Source organism: Amphimedon queenslandica, unplaced genomic scaffold, assembly GCF_000090795.2.
Source record: "Amphimedon queenslandica unplaced genomic scaffold, v1.1 AMPQUscaffold_13400, whole genome shotgun sequence".
NCBI classification, from domain to species: domain Eukaryota; kingdom Metazoa; phylum Porifera; class Demospongiae; order Haplosclerida; family Niphatidae; genus Amphimedon; species Amphimedon queenslandica.
The window spans coordinates 184,455-200,288 of NW_003546364.1; the positions used below are offsets into that span (position 1 = coordinate 184,455).

Sequence of the window (15,834 nt, forward strand, 5' to 3'; positions counted from 1 at the left end):
TGAAGTTGAGTCAAAAGGGGAACAGTTACTATATTGGGACTATATCAGATGAGAGTTGCACACTGCATATGGTTGGGTTAACTCAGAATAAACTGGCAGTTGCTAAAGCTACTAAAAGCCCTGTTCATCTGTCTAATTGTGAGATCAGCAAAAGCTCCTTTAATGATAGTTTAGAAGTAATTGTGAGGAAAACAACATGTATTGAGCCGTCGCCTAAAAAATGAATATAGAATTGCCTGCTAATGAAGTACCCAAGGAAGTAAATGTTTGAGAATGAGCAAACCTCTCAGATGGAGCTAGTGTGAATCTTTGATGCAAAGTCTTAACAGTATCCCCTGCTTGTGTTGTCAGAACATGACGCTTGCAACACGTGACTATGGCTGATAGTTCTGGTAGTGTCACTCTTTGCAGTTGGGAAAGAAATATAGATTGGGTTCGAGAGTCAATGTGGTACAGTTTGACTAACCTGAAATTAGGTACGTTTGGAAATGAAAGGACGGTGACATTAAGAGGCAGCAGTATGGTTTATGAGATATCAAGTGTTGCTCACAAAGTAGTGAAACCTACCATTGTGGATGAGAATGATATTGAGGTCTTTAGTAATGCAAGAATCATAGGGACATGACATTTTAATGTATATTACTCTTGTGTTAGCTGTAGCAGCAAGCTGAGCGCTGTAGAAGAATTTCGAGATGTACAAAGTGTGATACTCTACAGTCATTGGCTAACTCATTACGAAGTCTCCTGTAATATTTTGTTCAGTGATGGAAGTAGTAAGAAAATGTTGAAGACTTGCGCTCAGATAATTGTAGATTTAAGGTACAACGGGCTGAACGCACAATTTAGTTTTCGGAACACAAATTGTTTCCTTTATACATTTTCTACAACATATAATTTTTTCAAATTTTTTCTCAATAGTGAGATGCAATAAACTTTACTTAACTTTTTAAAATGGTTGAAAACTGAGTAAAGAATTCTTGAACATATTGAGAGTACTTTAATTTTTAGTAATATGATTGTTTTTATAATATTATTTTCTATTGACGTACGCTCCATCACTTGGCAAAAGTTCTTCAAGTTTTGCAAAATGGGCTGCAATCTCTCATAGAGTTTTTTTCACTTTCAAACATCAGTGTATCACAAAAGCATTTACTGCATACTAACTTGATTGAGTGTTTGCCTTCATTATACCACGATTGCAAGCTTTACAGCTTCGTAGAGCCTGCATTCACCAGATGAAACAGCTAAATAAACAATAGTCAGGAAGTACATACTGGTGGCCATTTTTATTAATGGTTTGACTAATATGACGTCATAACTTAACCCCACCTTGCAATTAATATTTCCCGCCAGTTTTATAATATACAGAGGTATCCAGAAATGACACAAGATCAAAGATGGCGTATTATTTCTAAGGAAGACGAAGTGAATCTTTTTTTTCTTAATATTTCTGCTGTTGCTACCATTCTCAGTAAGCTATGAAAAATTATTTTATAAAGAGACAATTTTAATAATAATATTTCAGAAGTGTTTGCAATTAGCCTCACAGTTTAATGTGCTTATTTCATTTTGCTTGCCACTCTGGTAATTATTTCTTATGCTTGCGCAGCCTGTTCAAGAGATTGTTTAATTGCAAAATAATTTTTAATATTAAAAATACAATAATGCAAAAAAAAAATAAACAGCATCGTTCTGTTCCACTGGAAATGATCCAATCATAAAGTCATAATGATAATCAGCTCAAATTCCGCATGAATTACTTTTCAATAACTGTGATCAAGTCTAACCTACAAAGAGTGATGTACAATGGTTACTTTAACCTTAATTAATTCAAAAATTGATTTTATTATTACAATTATACATTCCAATGAAGTTATTCCCTTGCTCCATCGTTCACAGAGGCACCTAAAAAACCAGAAGATGATAAAAGTGGCCCAATACAAAACAATCTATATTTTTATGACAAAATATCAACATGGTTGTACTAATTGACTTAGAAAAGCCATCATCAATCTTTCAGATTTCATTCTTCCATATGTATTCAACTGAATGTAACAACATTGTTTTCAAATTGAGATTTTTTGTACAATTGAATGAAATCATGCACCATCATCACACATATCCAGATAAAAAAGCAAATAGATAACAAAAAGAGCGGAGCAGTTATACAAAGTAGACAGTATGGACAAATATTGTACAAGTATTGTGTATTATTATTGTTACTTATGTCAATACAACTATTACGCAAATTTCTAGATATTAGGGAAATAATAAAACTACAAAAAACCAGAAATAGTGGTTTATTATTATTTAACTATCAATTATCCTAGAATGAACGACAAAATTTATTGTTGTTCATAAGTGTGTGTGTGCAAAAACATTTTTATAGGAGGAGTACTTAACAAGCTAGCATTATAGGAAACATACACATATCCATTAATGGCTATAACTTAAACTTAAATAGAGCATTGAAAGAATCAGAACTATACAACATGCAAAATGGTTTTTGAATTGAGCTACAATAGCTTCGTGGTGATTGTTTCATAGCACTGATGATTGTATAAAATCAGTTTCATTAGTCGCAAGTCATAATTCTATATAGTATTGGCTGCATTGATAAGGTTTTAGTTGTGATATCTACACTCCTAGTTTATTTATTTTGATACATGCATGTTACCATGTACAACTTTACACGAGTTGCGTTTTTTCTCCATTTGTAGTAAGTTCATGACAGGTACAATAGTCACATTTCTGTAGCACAGTGCATTTCTACTTATTCATTAATGTTTATTTACATGTATTAATAGAATGCGACATGCATCATGGTAAACTTTGAGTTTTGCCTTGTGAGCATTTTTACAAGCATCAGTCCACCTTTTTCAGTGTGTCTAGCTACATGTAGATTTACGTGTATCAAACTTAGTGTTATATAATGTGTGTACCTGAATAGGTCCGTAAAAACTTGGTTGTGAGTACAACTTCTACAAAGCTGACTAGCTCTACAAACTTTTGTTTTTAAGTTACTGTATTTTTCCATGAGTTTGTAATAATAAAGTGTTTATAATTTTAATTTTCAACAATATTTATTGTTGTTAATTCATTATTATTGTAAACAAGTTCTCAATGCCTGTACACTACAAATTAGACCAACAGAGTGGACCAGGAAGGCACATAAGTATACATTAGATTTTTAACAAAAAATAGCTACAACTAAAGCAGCTAACCAGCATGCTAAGAGCAAAAGACATGCCTACATGTATGTAACATAATGACTATGGTATAACTAACCAAAGACATGCCTACACATATGTACATGTAACAATATGACTTTGATATAACTTCATTGTCCTAACAGTACTTAAAATGACTTAAAACTGACTTAAAATGACATCATCAATATATCCCATTTCATTCTTACAAATCTCCAGCTTAAGGTAAGAACACTGTTTTCAAATTAAGATTTTTCACAGTTTAAGGGAATCATGCACTATTATCAGACATATCCAGATAAAAGAGCAAAAAAGATTTGAAAAAACAAAAAAAGAGAGCAGAGAAGTCATAAAAAATAGACAATATGGACGAATAATGTACAAGTATAGAATATTATTATCATTATTTAATTTGATGCAACTATTCACTTTAGTAAGCAAATTTTTAGATATTGAGTGAATCAAACTACATAAAACAACAGAAATAGTAGTTTATTATTTTTCTAACTATCATTTATCCTAACATTAAAGACAGAACTCATAGATAAGTGTGTGTGCAAAAAAATTTTTACAGGACAGGTACTTTACAAGCTTGGCATAATAGGAAGCATACATGCATCTAATAAATGTCTATAACTTAAACTTAAAAAGAGCATTGAAAGAATCAAAACTATACAACATGCCTGAAAACAATAAACAATTATATAGTGTCTTGCAAGACTCACCAAATCTGTATATTTTGAGAGGTATTCTACGTTAAAATAGAATTACTTGCTTTACTTTTCATGTAATTAATTTGGCTAACTGCAAGAGCAAGGGACAAATACAGTGAATGATAGGTACATACATAATTCATTATGCAACTTAAAGTTCCTCTCATAATTGTAAAGAAACTCACCCAAAAAGTTCAAAAAAATGTATTGTGCATGCCTTTCTCATATTCATCACTTTCATGTATAAGAAGTTATCACAAAGTCTAAAGTTTACAAATACTTCCAGTAATAGATTTTAATCATCAATGAACAACAACGATAATTTTGCAAGTAAAAATCTATAACAAAGAAAATTATTGATTGCATTGCTTACTTCCTTACTATGTCTAGGTTGAGTATATTCAAAGATTTTGAGTTGTTACAATAAATAAAGCATATAGAACCCTCAAAACTAATTTCACTTCCACACCCACTAGGACAAAGTATCCTTATAGTATGAGCTACCAAATGTATCCGGCAAACGATACCACCTGAAGAATATAACAACAAGAAGGATGGCATGATAATACATGTAAACTGTGAGTGTAATTATAGTCACACATTTACAAACTTTTCAGAAAACTGCTCTGTCTCTCTAGTAAACATACATGAAAATAGTGACAAGGCCTCCATTTCTCATAATGGAAAAGTTAACTGAAGAGAGAAAGCACAAATAGACTGAGATGGTGAGTGTTTTCCCTTTCCTTAACCGGTATATATGCTCCATTGCTGTAAACTACAGCTTCATAGTAGTACACACAACTTGTTCTGCAACAGTTTTTGTAGCTAGAAAAAGTGTACAATGATTTGCTTTTAGTCCTATTAACCAATTCTTCAAACTATAGCAGAAAGAAAATGTAATGTAAGTGTCACACCTAGTTATGTATATGTGACCATAATTGACAAAAGGGCCCTTATGGCGGATTTTAAAATTGATAGTTATAATGGAAAATATCAACCTGTGAGTGCTTTGTTAGACAATCATTGTTTCTAAAAGTTTCATGGTAACTTTTTGCATCATGTGGAGTAATGTTATGATAACTGGGGCTCAGGAAGTTGGATTTCTTAGGCTAAAAAGACAAATTTCACTTTCCGCCATGAGGTACCTTTTGTCAATTATGGTCACATATCAATAAAATGCAAAACAGTTAATCTATGCATGTACATTATAGTCTTCAGACAAAAGCACTGTTACAATGTCCCAAAACCAGTTAAACGAATTTTACAACTTGCAATTTTTTCTCACATACTCAAGTGCAACAGCATGTGGATGTACCCCAGAGTATAAGGAAGAAACTTTTTTAGCAGAAGGTGCCATTAGGTAAAACATATTTAAAAAATAAGACTTCCCAAAAGATGTGCTACAAGTCAAACAACACTAAAATATAACACTACAGAATATAGATGCACATTACAAATGCAGCCAACAGAAGACTAAAACAAGCAGGTTTTTTTTGTTAGGCAGAAGTACAATACTACCAATGATAAATCAAATACTTTGTTGCATTCAGCACCAATTACTATTCTTCACAACACTCCCTAAATGAAAAATGAAGACTATCTATTCAACATATTTTTGGACTTTAAAAGTGAGACAATTTGCATTTATTGTACAATACACTGCATATCATACAATAAATCCCAACCTGGACCACGAGGAGGTAGTCTCACATTCCAGGTCAAAAAACTCACAACTCTGCAATTTTACCTAAGCAGCACATTATAGCAGTAACTCTCTCTCTCATTTGCCACATACAGTTCAAAACACTTGGCATGCTAGTTTATATGTGTGGTTTAGCATGCAGTTTATTTCACTATATTCCCTGTACAACACAACAGCCACCATCACGAAGCATGGCATGGCATGTTGCTTCACTACTAGTGACTGTCAATATGACACAAAAGCTGCCACACAACATGTGGTACTACTTACATGATTTCACTACTACAATGTAACACTCTGTATAATGCAACAACAACCGCCACCCAAAGCGTGGTACGGCATGTAGCTACATTCAGAGTTTCTGAACCACTCTGTGAAATATATCAACAGCTGCCACCCAAAGCGTGTCACAGCAATTGAGCATAAAGATCTAGTGACTTTCATCACTCTTAGAACTTTAATAAGCTGCCACCCAATACGTGGTACAGCACCAAATAGTTAAAGTCACCCTGTACTCAACTGTCATAATGTCATTACATGTCATGTGGTACATGACCAGTTTGTATAGTTAGTATTGTGTGTTTTAATTAAAACATTTCTCACAAACTGCCATTAGCATAATGTGCTGCAAAGGTTTAGGCAAATGTCACAAATGTGGACAGTTTGTCTACAACAGAGAGTGAGAGGGAGTATTCTCATACTCAAGTGGCAAAATATGATAAGCATACAATGAGTAATTACAAACAAACAAGATGCAGTTGTACTTTAACCACAAATAATGAAACTAAAATATCTTAAGTAGTAATTGCACTATATTAACGAAAATAGAAGACATGGTATAAAATTCTTTATAACATCAAAGACAAAGATCTTACCATTTTGTATTAAGCTAAAGAAAACTAAACTAAACAATTTCACTCTAAAATAGCAAGGCTAAAATGGCATTACACTGCTTTTAATCAAGTACAGGTATTACTAAATCATAGTGATTACAATTAATGTGGTACAGATACAACATGACTTTCATGGGTGTCATACAAGTTTCGTTAGTGAACCGAGGCACATAAGTATGCCAATCACGGTAATTGGAATATTCTGAAAATACCATAATCTTAACTTGAAACATTGTGGCAGCTGCAAATACCTCATATTCAGTTGACCATGAGGTTTCTAAATAGAGTTTATGTCTGTTTATGTGACTCCTCACTGCTTTTAATGCATCAATATCGTAATAAATTCCTGAACGAACGAGTCTACCAAAGGCAAGAACATTGGCAGGGTCAAGCATGAAGTTAATTAAGGACATACGGACTGCAAAATGATTGTCTTCAGTACCAGTAATGGCTTTTGAAATTGTCCTATAGAAATATGCCCCATCACCGACAATCTCATCCCGAATATGAGGAGCTATTTCTCTGCAAGGAACCTGTTTGACAGCATCAACACGTTGAACAACTGCGATACCAGAGAGCTTTGATATAATTGCAACTGCTTTCTGTACCCAATCTCTATTTGTAGAAGGAGGTGGTAACATTTCATGCAAAACCTTTAAAGCACCCTTGGTCTTTTCTTCATCAATTAAACAGTCTGATTCAAGACTGTGAAATGATTTTGTCTCTACTTTTCGACCCACAAAGTCATTGTGAGGAACAGTTACACTATCAACACCAGTCGTTCTGTGGTCTTTCATTTTGAATGGAAAAGGGGTCAGCAAGCACCTTGGTACAGAGAGCTCCAACTTCTTATTTTCAAACAAACTTGGAGTGCATACAGAAGGAGAACCTACTTCTTCAGCCACTGCTAAATGGAAACTTTGCTCTTTTAATTTCGATGGACTTGGTGTCATTGATGGTGAAGGGCACTTACTTAAAGATACCTGTACCTCCCGCATCTTGTGGATAGATGTTGGAGTACTTTTGGATGGAACAGAGGTCAGCGGTACTGAGAAATCCCACTTTTTATTCTGCAACAAAATTGGAGTATGTACAGAAGGAGAACCCACTGTTTTAGCCACTGCTAAATGGGAACTTTGCTTATTCAATTTTGATGGGCCTGGGGTCATCGACGGTGAAGGGCACTTGCTTAAAGATATATGTACCTCCGGCATGTTGTCCACAGAAGTTGGAGTACATGTGGAGTGAGAGCCTACTTTATGAACAGTTGATACAGTGTGTGAAATGTGCACCACAGGAGTACTTTGCTGTGGAATTTGTGGTAGAACAAGAGTATTGGATGGCGAACAGCATTTTGATACAGACATCTCCAACGTTTTACCAAGGATAAAAGATGGAGTGGATACAGTAGCAGAGCCTACTTTTTCAGCAGTTGATGCATTGCATGGGACAATAACACTTCCAAGAGCAGGGGTACTTTGGTCTTTAATTTTTGATAAAACTAATGGAGAAGGGACTTTCGGTGAATTCAGACCCATTTTCTTAAGTGGCGGAGTCCACAAGGCACCAGGAGTGAGTGAGCTGTCCATAGCCCTTTTCCTATTTCTTTCATTATCAGGGCAATCCCATTTGTGACATGGAAAATTGGGACATGCACACGATTCAACAACTGTTTTATCACTTAGGGAACATTCAAAGTCATAACAATCATCGTCATATTCAGATACATTGTCATCACTTTTGGATGCATTGATGTCACAGGAGGTATCAATTCCAGTAGCAGTATCACAGGTTCTCCTCAGTGGACAACTCTTGTGGGACGTCCTTCTGTGGTCTGTTGAGCCACATTTGCATTTGTCAGTTGAGGCATCTGCAATTACTTCTTCAGTAGATGCATCCCTTCCATAATCGTGATTTATTGCACTCTCTTTTACAAACAATTGCCTGCGTTGATGTTCAAGGACTTTACGCTTTCTCTTATAAAGCTTCCTCCTTGCTTTAGCAACATTGGTCTTCTTGCTTTCTATATCAAAAAATCTATCTGCGTTCAGCTTCTCCAAGATAGATGGAAGATTCTGAACAACAGGAAGGCACATCCGCTTAAGGATGTCAAGAATCCAGTGGTACTGAGGACCACGTTTTGTAAAAAGATAGGTCATGCAACCTTGAATGAGACCTATGTTGGTAGAAACGTGGTAGTGAAGACGTGCAAGGTTCCAATTTTTGGACCTATACCTAACAAGCACATTGTGCAAAGCTTCAACAGGGTTTGTTGTGACTTTACCTATTTCAGGATGTATCAATACATCAGCCAGACCAGCCTTTTCTTGACACTCTAACTTGTAAGCTAGGGTATGAAAAGGACACTTCATAACTTGGTCACTTTTGTAAAGTTTTTCATGGCATTTTAAATTGTATTTATCTGTACAAGAACCACAGCTACACACTACTAATGGGTGAAAATCACACTGGCCACCATCCCATTGGTGTTCATCCTGAAAGTGGTGCAATGCCAAGTTCATTAATTTCTCAGAGAAAGCATTGGGGTCTGTGCCAGCATTCGTAAGGCACATCTGAAATGAGGCCTTGGCTTTTCTAATGAACTTCTCAGTGAGGCAACCACAATGCTTCGCATGCTTTTTCCCCTTGCAGTAGCATTCTACTCTAACACCATCATTAGTTGTCATTTCTTTTAATTTACGCAATTTGTCTAACTTTATAGCATGATTCTTTGCCACATGATTGCAACACCGCAATACCCGACAAAGTGGAAAATGTTTCAAGACAACATTCTCAGATGTGCTGTCTCCGTCTTGAATGTGGCATTCCACATTCATTTGATCCTTGACCATGAGCTTGAATACCTCGTTAGCACCGAAACCTTCTGCTGCTTTTGATATGCCTTCATATATGTCATCTTGACACAAATTGTCACTTCCCTTTTGACAAATGTGACAATAATACAAAAGAGCACCAGTCAAGTAATTTCTGACAGTGCATGTGCAGTTTCGGCTAAAACTGCCTCTAGTCAGCCAAACCACATCGCCACAGGTTACAGCCCTCTGCCAGCTCCCTAATTTTTCCTGATCCATATCTTGCATTTCCTTTCTGGCTTCCAAGCAAATGCCATCTAAAATGTCCTTCAAATGGTCATACATCTCTTTTAGTGTCCCAAAAAAAACACTGTCGCTGACTGTATGCATTCCAAGGATGTGGTGAAACATTTTCTTATATATGGCATAAGATGCTCCAGAACAAATTGTAGCAACTTGTAAAATCTTAGATACAGCAGCATCACCATTCTCCCTCTGAGATGAGGTTTCAAATTTGACATTGCAGCTACCACAGTTAGTACAGCCAAAAGAGAGTGATGCTGCTCCCCCCAGGCCAGCCAGTTCTATCGAGTTTACTTTCAGTTTACCTTGACAATTGGTCTCCTGGCAAATTGAATATTGTTCCACAAATTTGACCAACTGTGTAGTCTCTGTGACAACCATGCAATTACTGGAAGCATCTATGTGCAAATTACTCTTGCAAGGAGTATCGAGTGTAAATGTGCAATCAGGTTCACCTGGAGTGGGTTTTTCATCTTCAGTGGCACCAAGAACATTGTCCTCTTCCTCAGAAGGTACTGGTTCTTCAGTATGAATCTATAAGAAAGAGAATGGAGTGACGGAACACAACACTTGACAGATAAAACTTCCTCAAAACATGAGGTCAAACATGCCCACTTGTTGTGAGAATAATCATTACTTATTCAGTATTAACAAGAGCAGATGATAGTTAGAGAGAGTGTCAAACTGCACTATGCCAGCTGGAATATGACCACGTAGAACTAAGTCACGTGAGACCTGAAGTGTGGGTGTACCTACTAAAAGCACGTGTAGAAGTTTGCATAACGAACAGTGGAGAACACTTGAAGAAGCTTTAGACATCATACTAGTAAACTTTATAATCCTGCTGAAGCCTGTTATGCAGTACAGCTATTGCAGAGACTCCAAAATGGCCAGAAAATCTTGTTGAGCAAACTAGGCAGCCATTTTTTCCTACTCAGCCACACCCAGTATGCGGGAATGCCCAAAGATGTGCAAGAAAGTTCACACGGTCATATTCCAGCTAGCATAGTGCATTTCGACACTCTCTCTAACTATCATCTACTCTTGGTATTAATGTAATGATAAATTATCTTCGTTAATCAGTGAATAATCCTAGAGGCCCATCATCGAAACATTTATGACAGTAACTCTGCAGTAACGTGGAACTTTTCCCTGACACGCAAGAGCAACTAATGATATTTTATTTTTCCATGTCATATACAGTAGAAGGCGAAAAAAAGATAAGTATTACACAGGTAGTGCGTAGGTAGTAATTTTACTTCGTTACTCTTCACTGCAATATGCCCAGGAAGTACTGTTGATACCGCCCAGTCACATGTTCCATGTAACAAGCGCACATGCACTCTAGAGGCTCTCAAAGGACTTGAGGATGCTTCTCTTGGCTGTCTTTACTCTCCAAGTTCATCTCTACTGCTGCTCTCTGCTTATAGAACGCCGTTGAGGAGGCTCTTTGCTCGATTCACTGTTGAGCTACTGTCCTGCGGCTGACCAAGTGCACTACTGCCACTGATCGGTTTGCACATGCGCAACGAAGGACCAGCGAACTACAGTTTAGAGAAAAAAAAGCTAAATAACTGCAGCGTCACTACTCTTGCACCGCGCAGTAAAGTACCTTCCACTGCGTAGGATTGACCCTTGTGCTGTGCTTGTATTGCACATGCGCAGAGTAGCTGGTGGGCAGGGTAGTCCTTGCCCACTGCACAGCTACCCTGCACAGCTACTATATACTACTCTTCCAAGGCTACTCTACCGTCTACTACTTATATTAAACGGCACTTACTAGCGCTTGTACTCTACTGGGTTCAAAGAATATGGGTTTAAAAAGTAGCCGGATATCAGTAAGTAAAGGTTTTATTACTATGTGTAAGGTTCTTCTTATGTAGGAACGGTGATTCTACTGGGCCGTAGCAACAGACTATGACTGTCACAGTGCAATGGTGATGTGTTATTACGAAGTCTAGGAGTTACAATGCATGTTTGTAGTCATTTCTTTTTCTGACTTTTATTTTTGTTCTGAATTGTAAAAAATAATGATATTTTATGTACATGTAAAGCTTATATTTACCCCGTACTTACTACCCCTTTCAAATTGCAAAAATGCGCGCATTTATCTGGTGGACTAGTGACAATGGTGTACAGCACTTACAAACAACAGAGGATTTCACATTCCTTTTGTAAGTTTTTGAGTAAGTATTCACCACTAATTTTACTGTAGCACTGGATGTCAAAGTCTCAGGTGTGAGCAAACTGATTAAGAAATACATGGAAACTGGTTCAATTACTCAAAAGCCAGGTTTGTCAGTATTAATTCCACTACACTTCTCATTATTTTCACAATATAGGATCTGGAAGACCTTCAAAAGTAACCAGAGAAGTTTTAAAGATAGTATAGGACCAAATGCAAGCTGATGATGAAAGCACTGCTACTCAACTTCAGTAGCTTCTCGTTGAGAAAGGTCATTCACTGTCACTGAAAACAATATTGAAGTCTCGCAATACACTTGGTTGGACATACCGTGGGAGTGCATACTGCCAGATCATTAGAGGACCAAATAAAGAGAAGCGAATGAAATTGGCTCAAGATCAGTTGCAGGAGCACAGGACTACTGGTTTTTCTGATGTACTGTACAGTGATGAGTGTACAATTGAATTCGAATCCCACAGGAGATTTTCATGAAGGAAAATAGATGCCCCCGAAACCAAAACCAAGGTAGCACTATATTATATAGAGCAAAAACCCCTATAAGGTACATGCATGGGCAGGTATAAGTTGCCAAGGAAAGATGCCAATTGTGCTGTTTGAAGAAAAAATGAATTCAGCTGGCTTTATTGAAGTTTAGGAAAATAGACTGATTCCTTATACCCAGCATTTAAATCCATCTCAAAGATTGATGCAGGATAATGATCCCAAACATTCCTCAAAGAAAGTAAAGGAGTGGTTAGAAGCCAACAAAATAAACTGGTGGAAAACACCACCAGAATCCCCAGATCTTAATCCGATTGAAAATCTATGGCACGAGCTCAAAGAATATGTCAGGAGAGTAGTGCAACCACAACGAAAGGAGGAATTAGTCAAAGGAATTATGGATTGTTGGGAAACTGTAAATAGAAGAAAGTGTAGTAAATATATCGGACACGTACGTAAAGTAATATCAAAAGTGATTGAATGCAATAATGGAGGTCCCACTGGATAGAAGAAAGTGTAGAAAATATATCGGACACTTACGTAAAGTAATATCGAAAGTGATTGAATGCAATAATGGAGGTCCCACTGGATATTAATATTTGTACATGTACACAGTAGCTCTTTCGATCTTCCTCTTTCCTTATAAATGTAACATCACATACATGTAATCTATGCTAACAGACTTGTACATTACAGATTGCATGCACTTATAACTCTCTTCTATACCCCTCCCAATCCTTCTCCCTCCCACATGTATTATAATAATTAAAAGCAAAGTATATCTTTTATTCATTGTATATCTTTTGCATCTTTATATCATTATATCTAATATATAATATATATACATGTATATCAACAGTGTCACTGTGTTAGACTATTTATTATCTTATATGATACTATACTCAGTGTAGCCTTCTACTCTAGATTCTTAATATCAGGTGGATATTTGCTTCTAAGCCCTGAAGAGTAATGATTTATTGCTTGAATACACTTAGACCAATACAGCTAAAATTCTTCCTTTGTACTACTATCACGTGGATGGAATAATCCCAGTAGCTTCTGCTTCAGCTCCATTAGAGCACCAGATGGCAAAGGAGGGTTCTCCTTCTGCCTATACACACTACGTTTAATCAAAAGTGATGGTCCAAAGTAAACTTTGCTAGCTAGTCTTACAAATGATTGTCCAACTTGAGAGAGTGTCTTTAGTTTGGGATATTTATTAATCACAATATCAGGATTCAACAAAGGAGCATTAAAATCTATTTTCCTTCTATTACCAGTGTGCACAGTAGTATTGGTGATGATTGCCTTTACTGGCTCATTAGTTGGAGTTACTGGATCTGTATGCTGAGGTAGGTTACAAGCAGATGGGGCACTAGGAGTACTTCCATTACTGTTCATGTATGTAGCAGAGTACCTGCCTAGAATATTAATAGGATATTACTAATCTCTAATAATTATTAGTGAATACTAACCCTTGTGTTCATGCTAGTATTTCCAAAGAAATGGTATGTTAAGCAACCCAATTGGGATGGCACCATGATACTCTGTTCTTCTAAAATTTCCATTCTTCTAATTAGAGACAGTATATAACCTCTAAACAAAACAACATTAATTGTTTGTGATAATCAAGTAATATGTTATTCATGTTACTAAATTTGTACAGGTACTTGTAAAACAATTCACCTGTTTCAGTACTACATGCAGCTTGAGTTTTAAGCTCCACCAGTGCAAGTGGTGGTGGAAGTGGTGGAGGGCTATGACAAAGAATTCTTTCACTGGAATCTGCCTCTTTTCTCTCTGAAGGTTTTCTTGCTTCTAATAATAAGTAAAACAATAGTAATAATTATTATTATATTTAATCTTACCGATACTAATATGCTTAGAAGGATCTCCAGTGTTGAAGCTTGTTGCTTCATTATTTGCAGCAGATTCATTATTTGTAGCACAACCAACAGCAACAATATTAACTGTGCATTTCTGTTTTGTGTTTTTATAATAAATTACCTTTTTAATGCATTATGTACCTTCACCTTCCTTTCCTTTTTCTATTTTAGGTTTCTTTATTCGGTGGTACCTACATGTAGATGTGAATTTACATGTAGGGTTAGTAATACTATATACCATCTCACTTTTCTTAGCTTTCCTTTTTATTGTGCCACGCTTTGTAGTCTGACTCATTCTTCATACTCTCAGCTGACTGTTTCTCCATATTCTTGGCTGACTCTTTCTCCAAATTCTCCGCTGACTCTTTCTCAATCTTCTCAATAATATCACCTGCTGCATTACTTACATCTTTCTTATCTCCTAGAAAATTATATGTGCAGCTATTGACTAAAAATTAAAGTACAGTGTTACCAAAGGTGACTATTGTGCCATCATGAAAGTCCTTTCCATCCCTTACTCTGCAGGAGGTACCAGCTTCCAGCTGCTCAACTTCTACACAGTTTGCTTTCACAATAGAATAAGTATCGTCTTGCTTAAAGTATTTCAAAAAGTAAGAAGCTACATTTAAAATAATAACAAGACTCCTAAACATGTCTTTAACTTACGATTTGTCTTCTTCTGGGTGTCTTTTATCAGCTTTCTAAGACTCATTTCTACTCGTTTCCACTAAGTCGTAACCGGGCTGGTGAAAATTAATGCGCATGCGCAGCACATCAGTAGAGTAGAGTAGCACAGGAGTCAAGAAAGCAAAGCTGCTCGTTACTACTACCGTTTTGATTCGCATGAGCTGTGTAGGAAGAAAAGTGCAGTTTGTAGGAACTACTCTGCACTACTTAGCTTCTTTTCTCTCTAAACTGTACCTACGCAACAGTAGAGTAGCTACTTATCTTTTTTCGCCCTGTACTGTATATAAATGAAAGCCTATTAGGGGCTCTCTCACATGCAGGATCATTGCCATATAACACTGCATTAGGATTAAATTTAAAACTGCACAGAATACATGGATGTATGTAGACAGAAATGATAAGAAGAAATGTAAAGACGAATACATTTTTGTAAAAAATGTCATAACTATTTACAAAAAATAAAACAATTAAGTTGACTCAATACATTTAACCTTATGTTTCAGTTTTTTGTTAATGGGAATGTTTAACGTTTCTAACACTTAAAGAACAGTGGTTATGTAATCAAATATGAGACAGTATTGCAAATACATTATTTTAATAGCCATCATGTCTCTGGTATCAACAAAAAGCTGTTTCTGAACGAAAAGACATCACCAGTTCATCAGGTGAATTTTTTAAAATCTACTGGCAGATTAAATTTACCAAAAACTACAGTATTTTCTTTGTAACTTTCTTCCCTCACTAGATGGCAAAAAGGCAACCACATAAGGTATAGTTCCTTAATTTTGATGCAATGCTCAAAATTTAAAATACAATATGAATTAAAAAACTAACTTTAACTGAGGTTTTAAAATGACATGCATGAATAATCTATTGTTCCCATGGTACATGGATGCATAAGAAAGTATACCAAAACTGCCAGAGTACAGCTACTGCATACCA

The 15,834-nt window shown here is 36.1% G+C and overlaps 1 protein-coding gene and 1 long non-coding RNA gene across 6 annotated transcripts; both read right to left on the bottom strand.

Annotated features, from left to right (window-relative positions):
• Positions 1 to 1,672: 1,672 nt before the first annotated feature.
• On the bottom strand, positions 1,673 to 4,331 carry LOC109582120 (uncharacterized). Its single transcript, XR_002184921.1, has 3 exons — positions 4,296 to 4,331; positions 1,854 to 1,905; positions 1,673 to 1,787 (listed from the first exon to the last, which is right to left on the bottom strand). It is a non-coding gene; the product is annotated as an uncharacterized LOC109582120 (long non-coding RNA).
• Positions 4,332 to 13,483: 9,152 nt separating this feature from the next.
• On the bottom strand, positions 13,484 to 14,928 carry LOC109582126 (uncharacterized). 5 transcript variants are annotated; one of them, XR_002184928.1, is made up of 8 exons: positions 14,872 to 14,928; positions 14,678 to 14,824; positions 14,452 to 14,626; positions 14,353 to 14,396; positions 14,188 to 14,299; positions 14,006 to 14,137; positions 13,795 to 13,915; positions 13,484 to 13,740 (listed from the first exon to the last, which is right to left on the bottom strand). XR_002184928.1 is itself a non-coding variant. In XM_019996746.1 (3 exons), exons 1-3 carry the CDS (start codon positions 14,915 to 14,917, stop codon positions 14,457 to 14,459), a joined length of 363 nt encoding a protein of 120 aa, XP_019852305.1. In that variant the 5' UTR covers positions 14,918 to 14,928; the 3' UTR covers positions 14,414 to 14,456. The 5 variants fall into 5 exon arrangements, 1 of the variants encoding a protein (XP_019852305.1); XR_002184925.1 differs by having other exon boundaries at positions 14,347 to 14,396; XR_002184926.1 differs by having other exon boundaries at positions 14,347 to 14,396; positions 14,444 to 14,626.
• Positions 14,929 to 15,834: the final 906 nt, after the last annotated feature.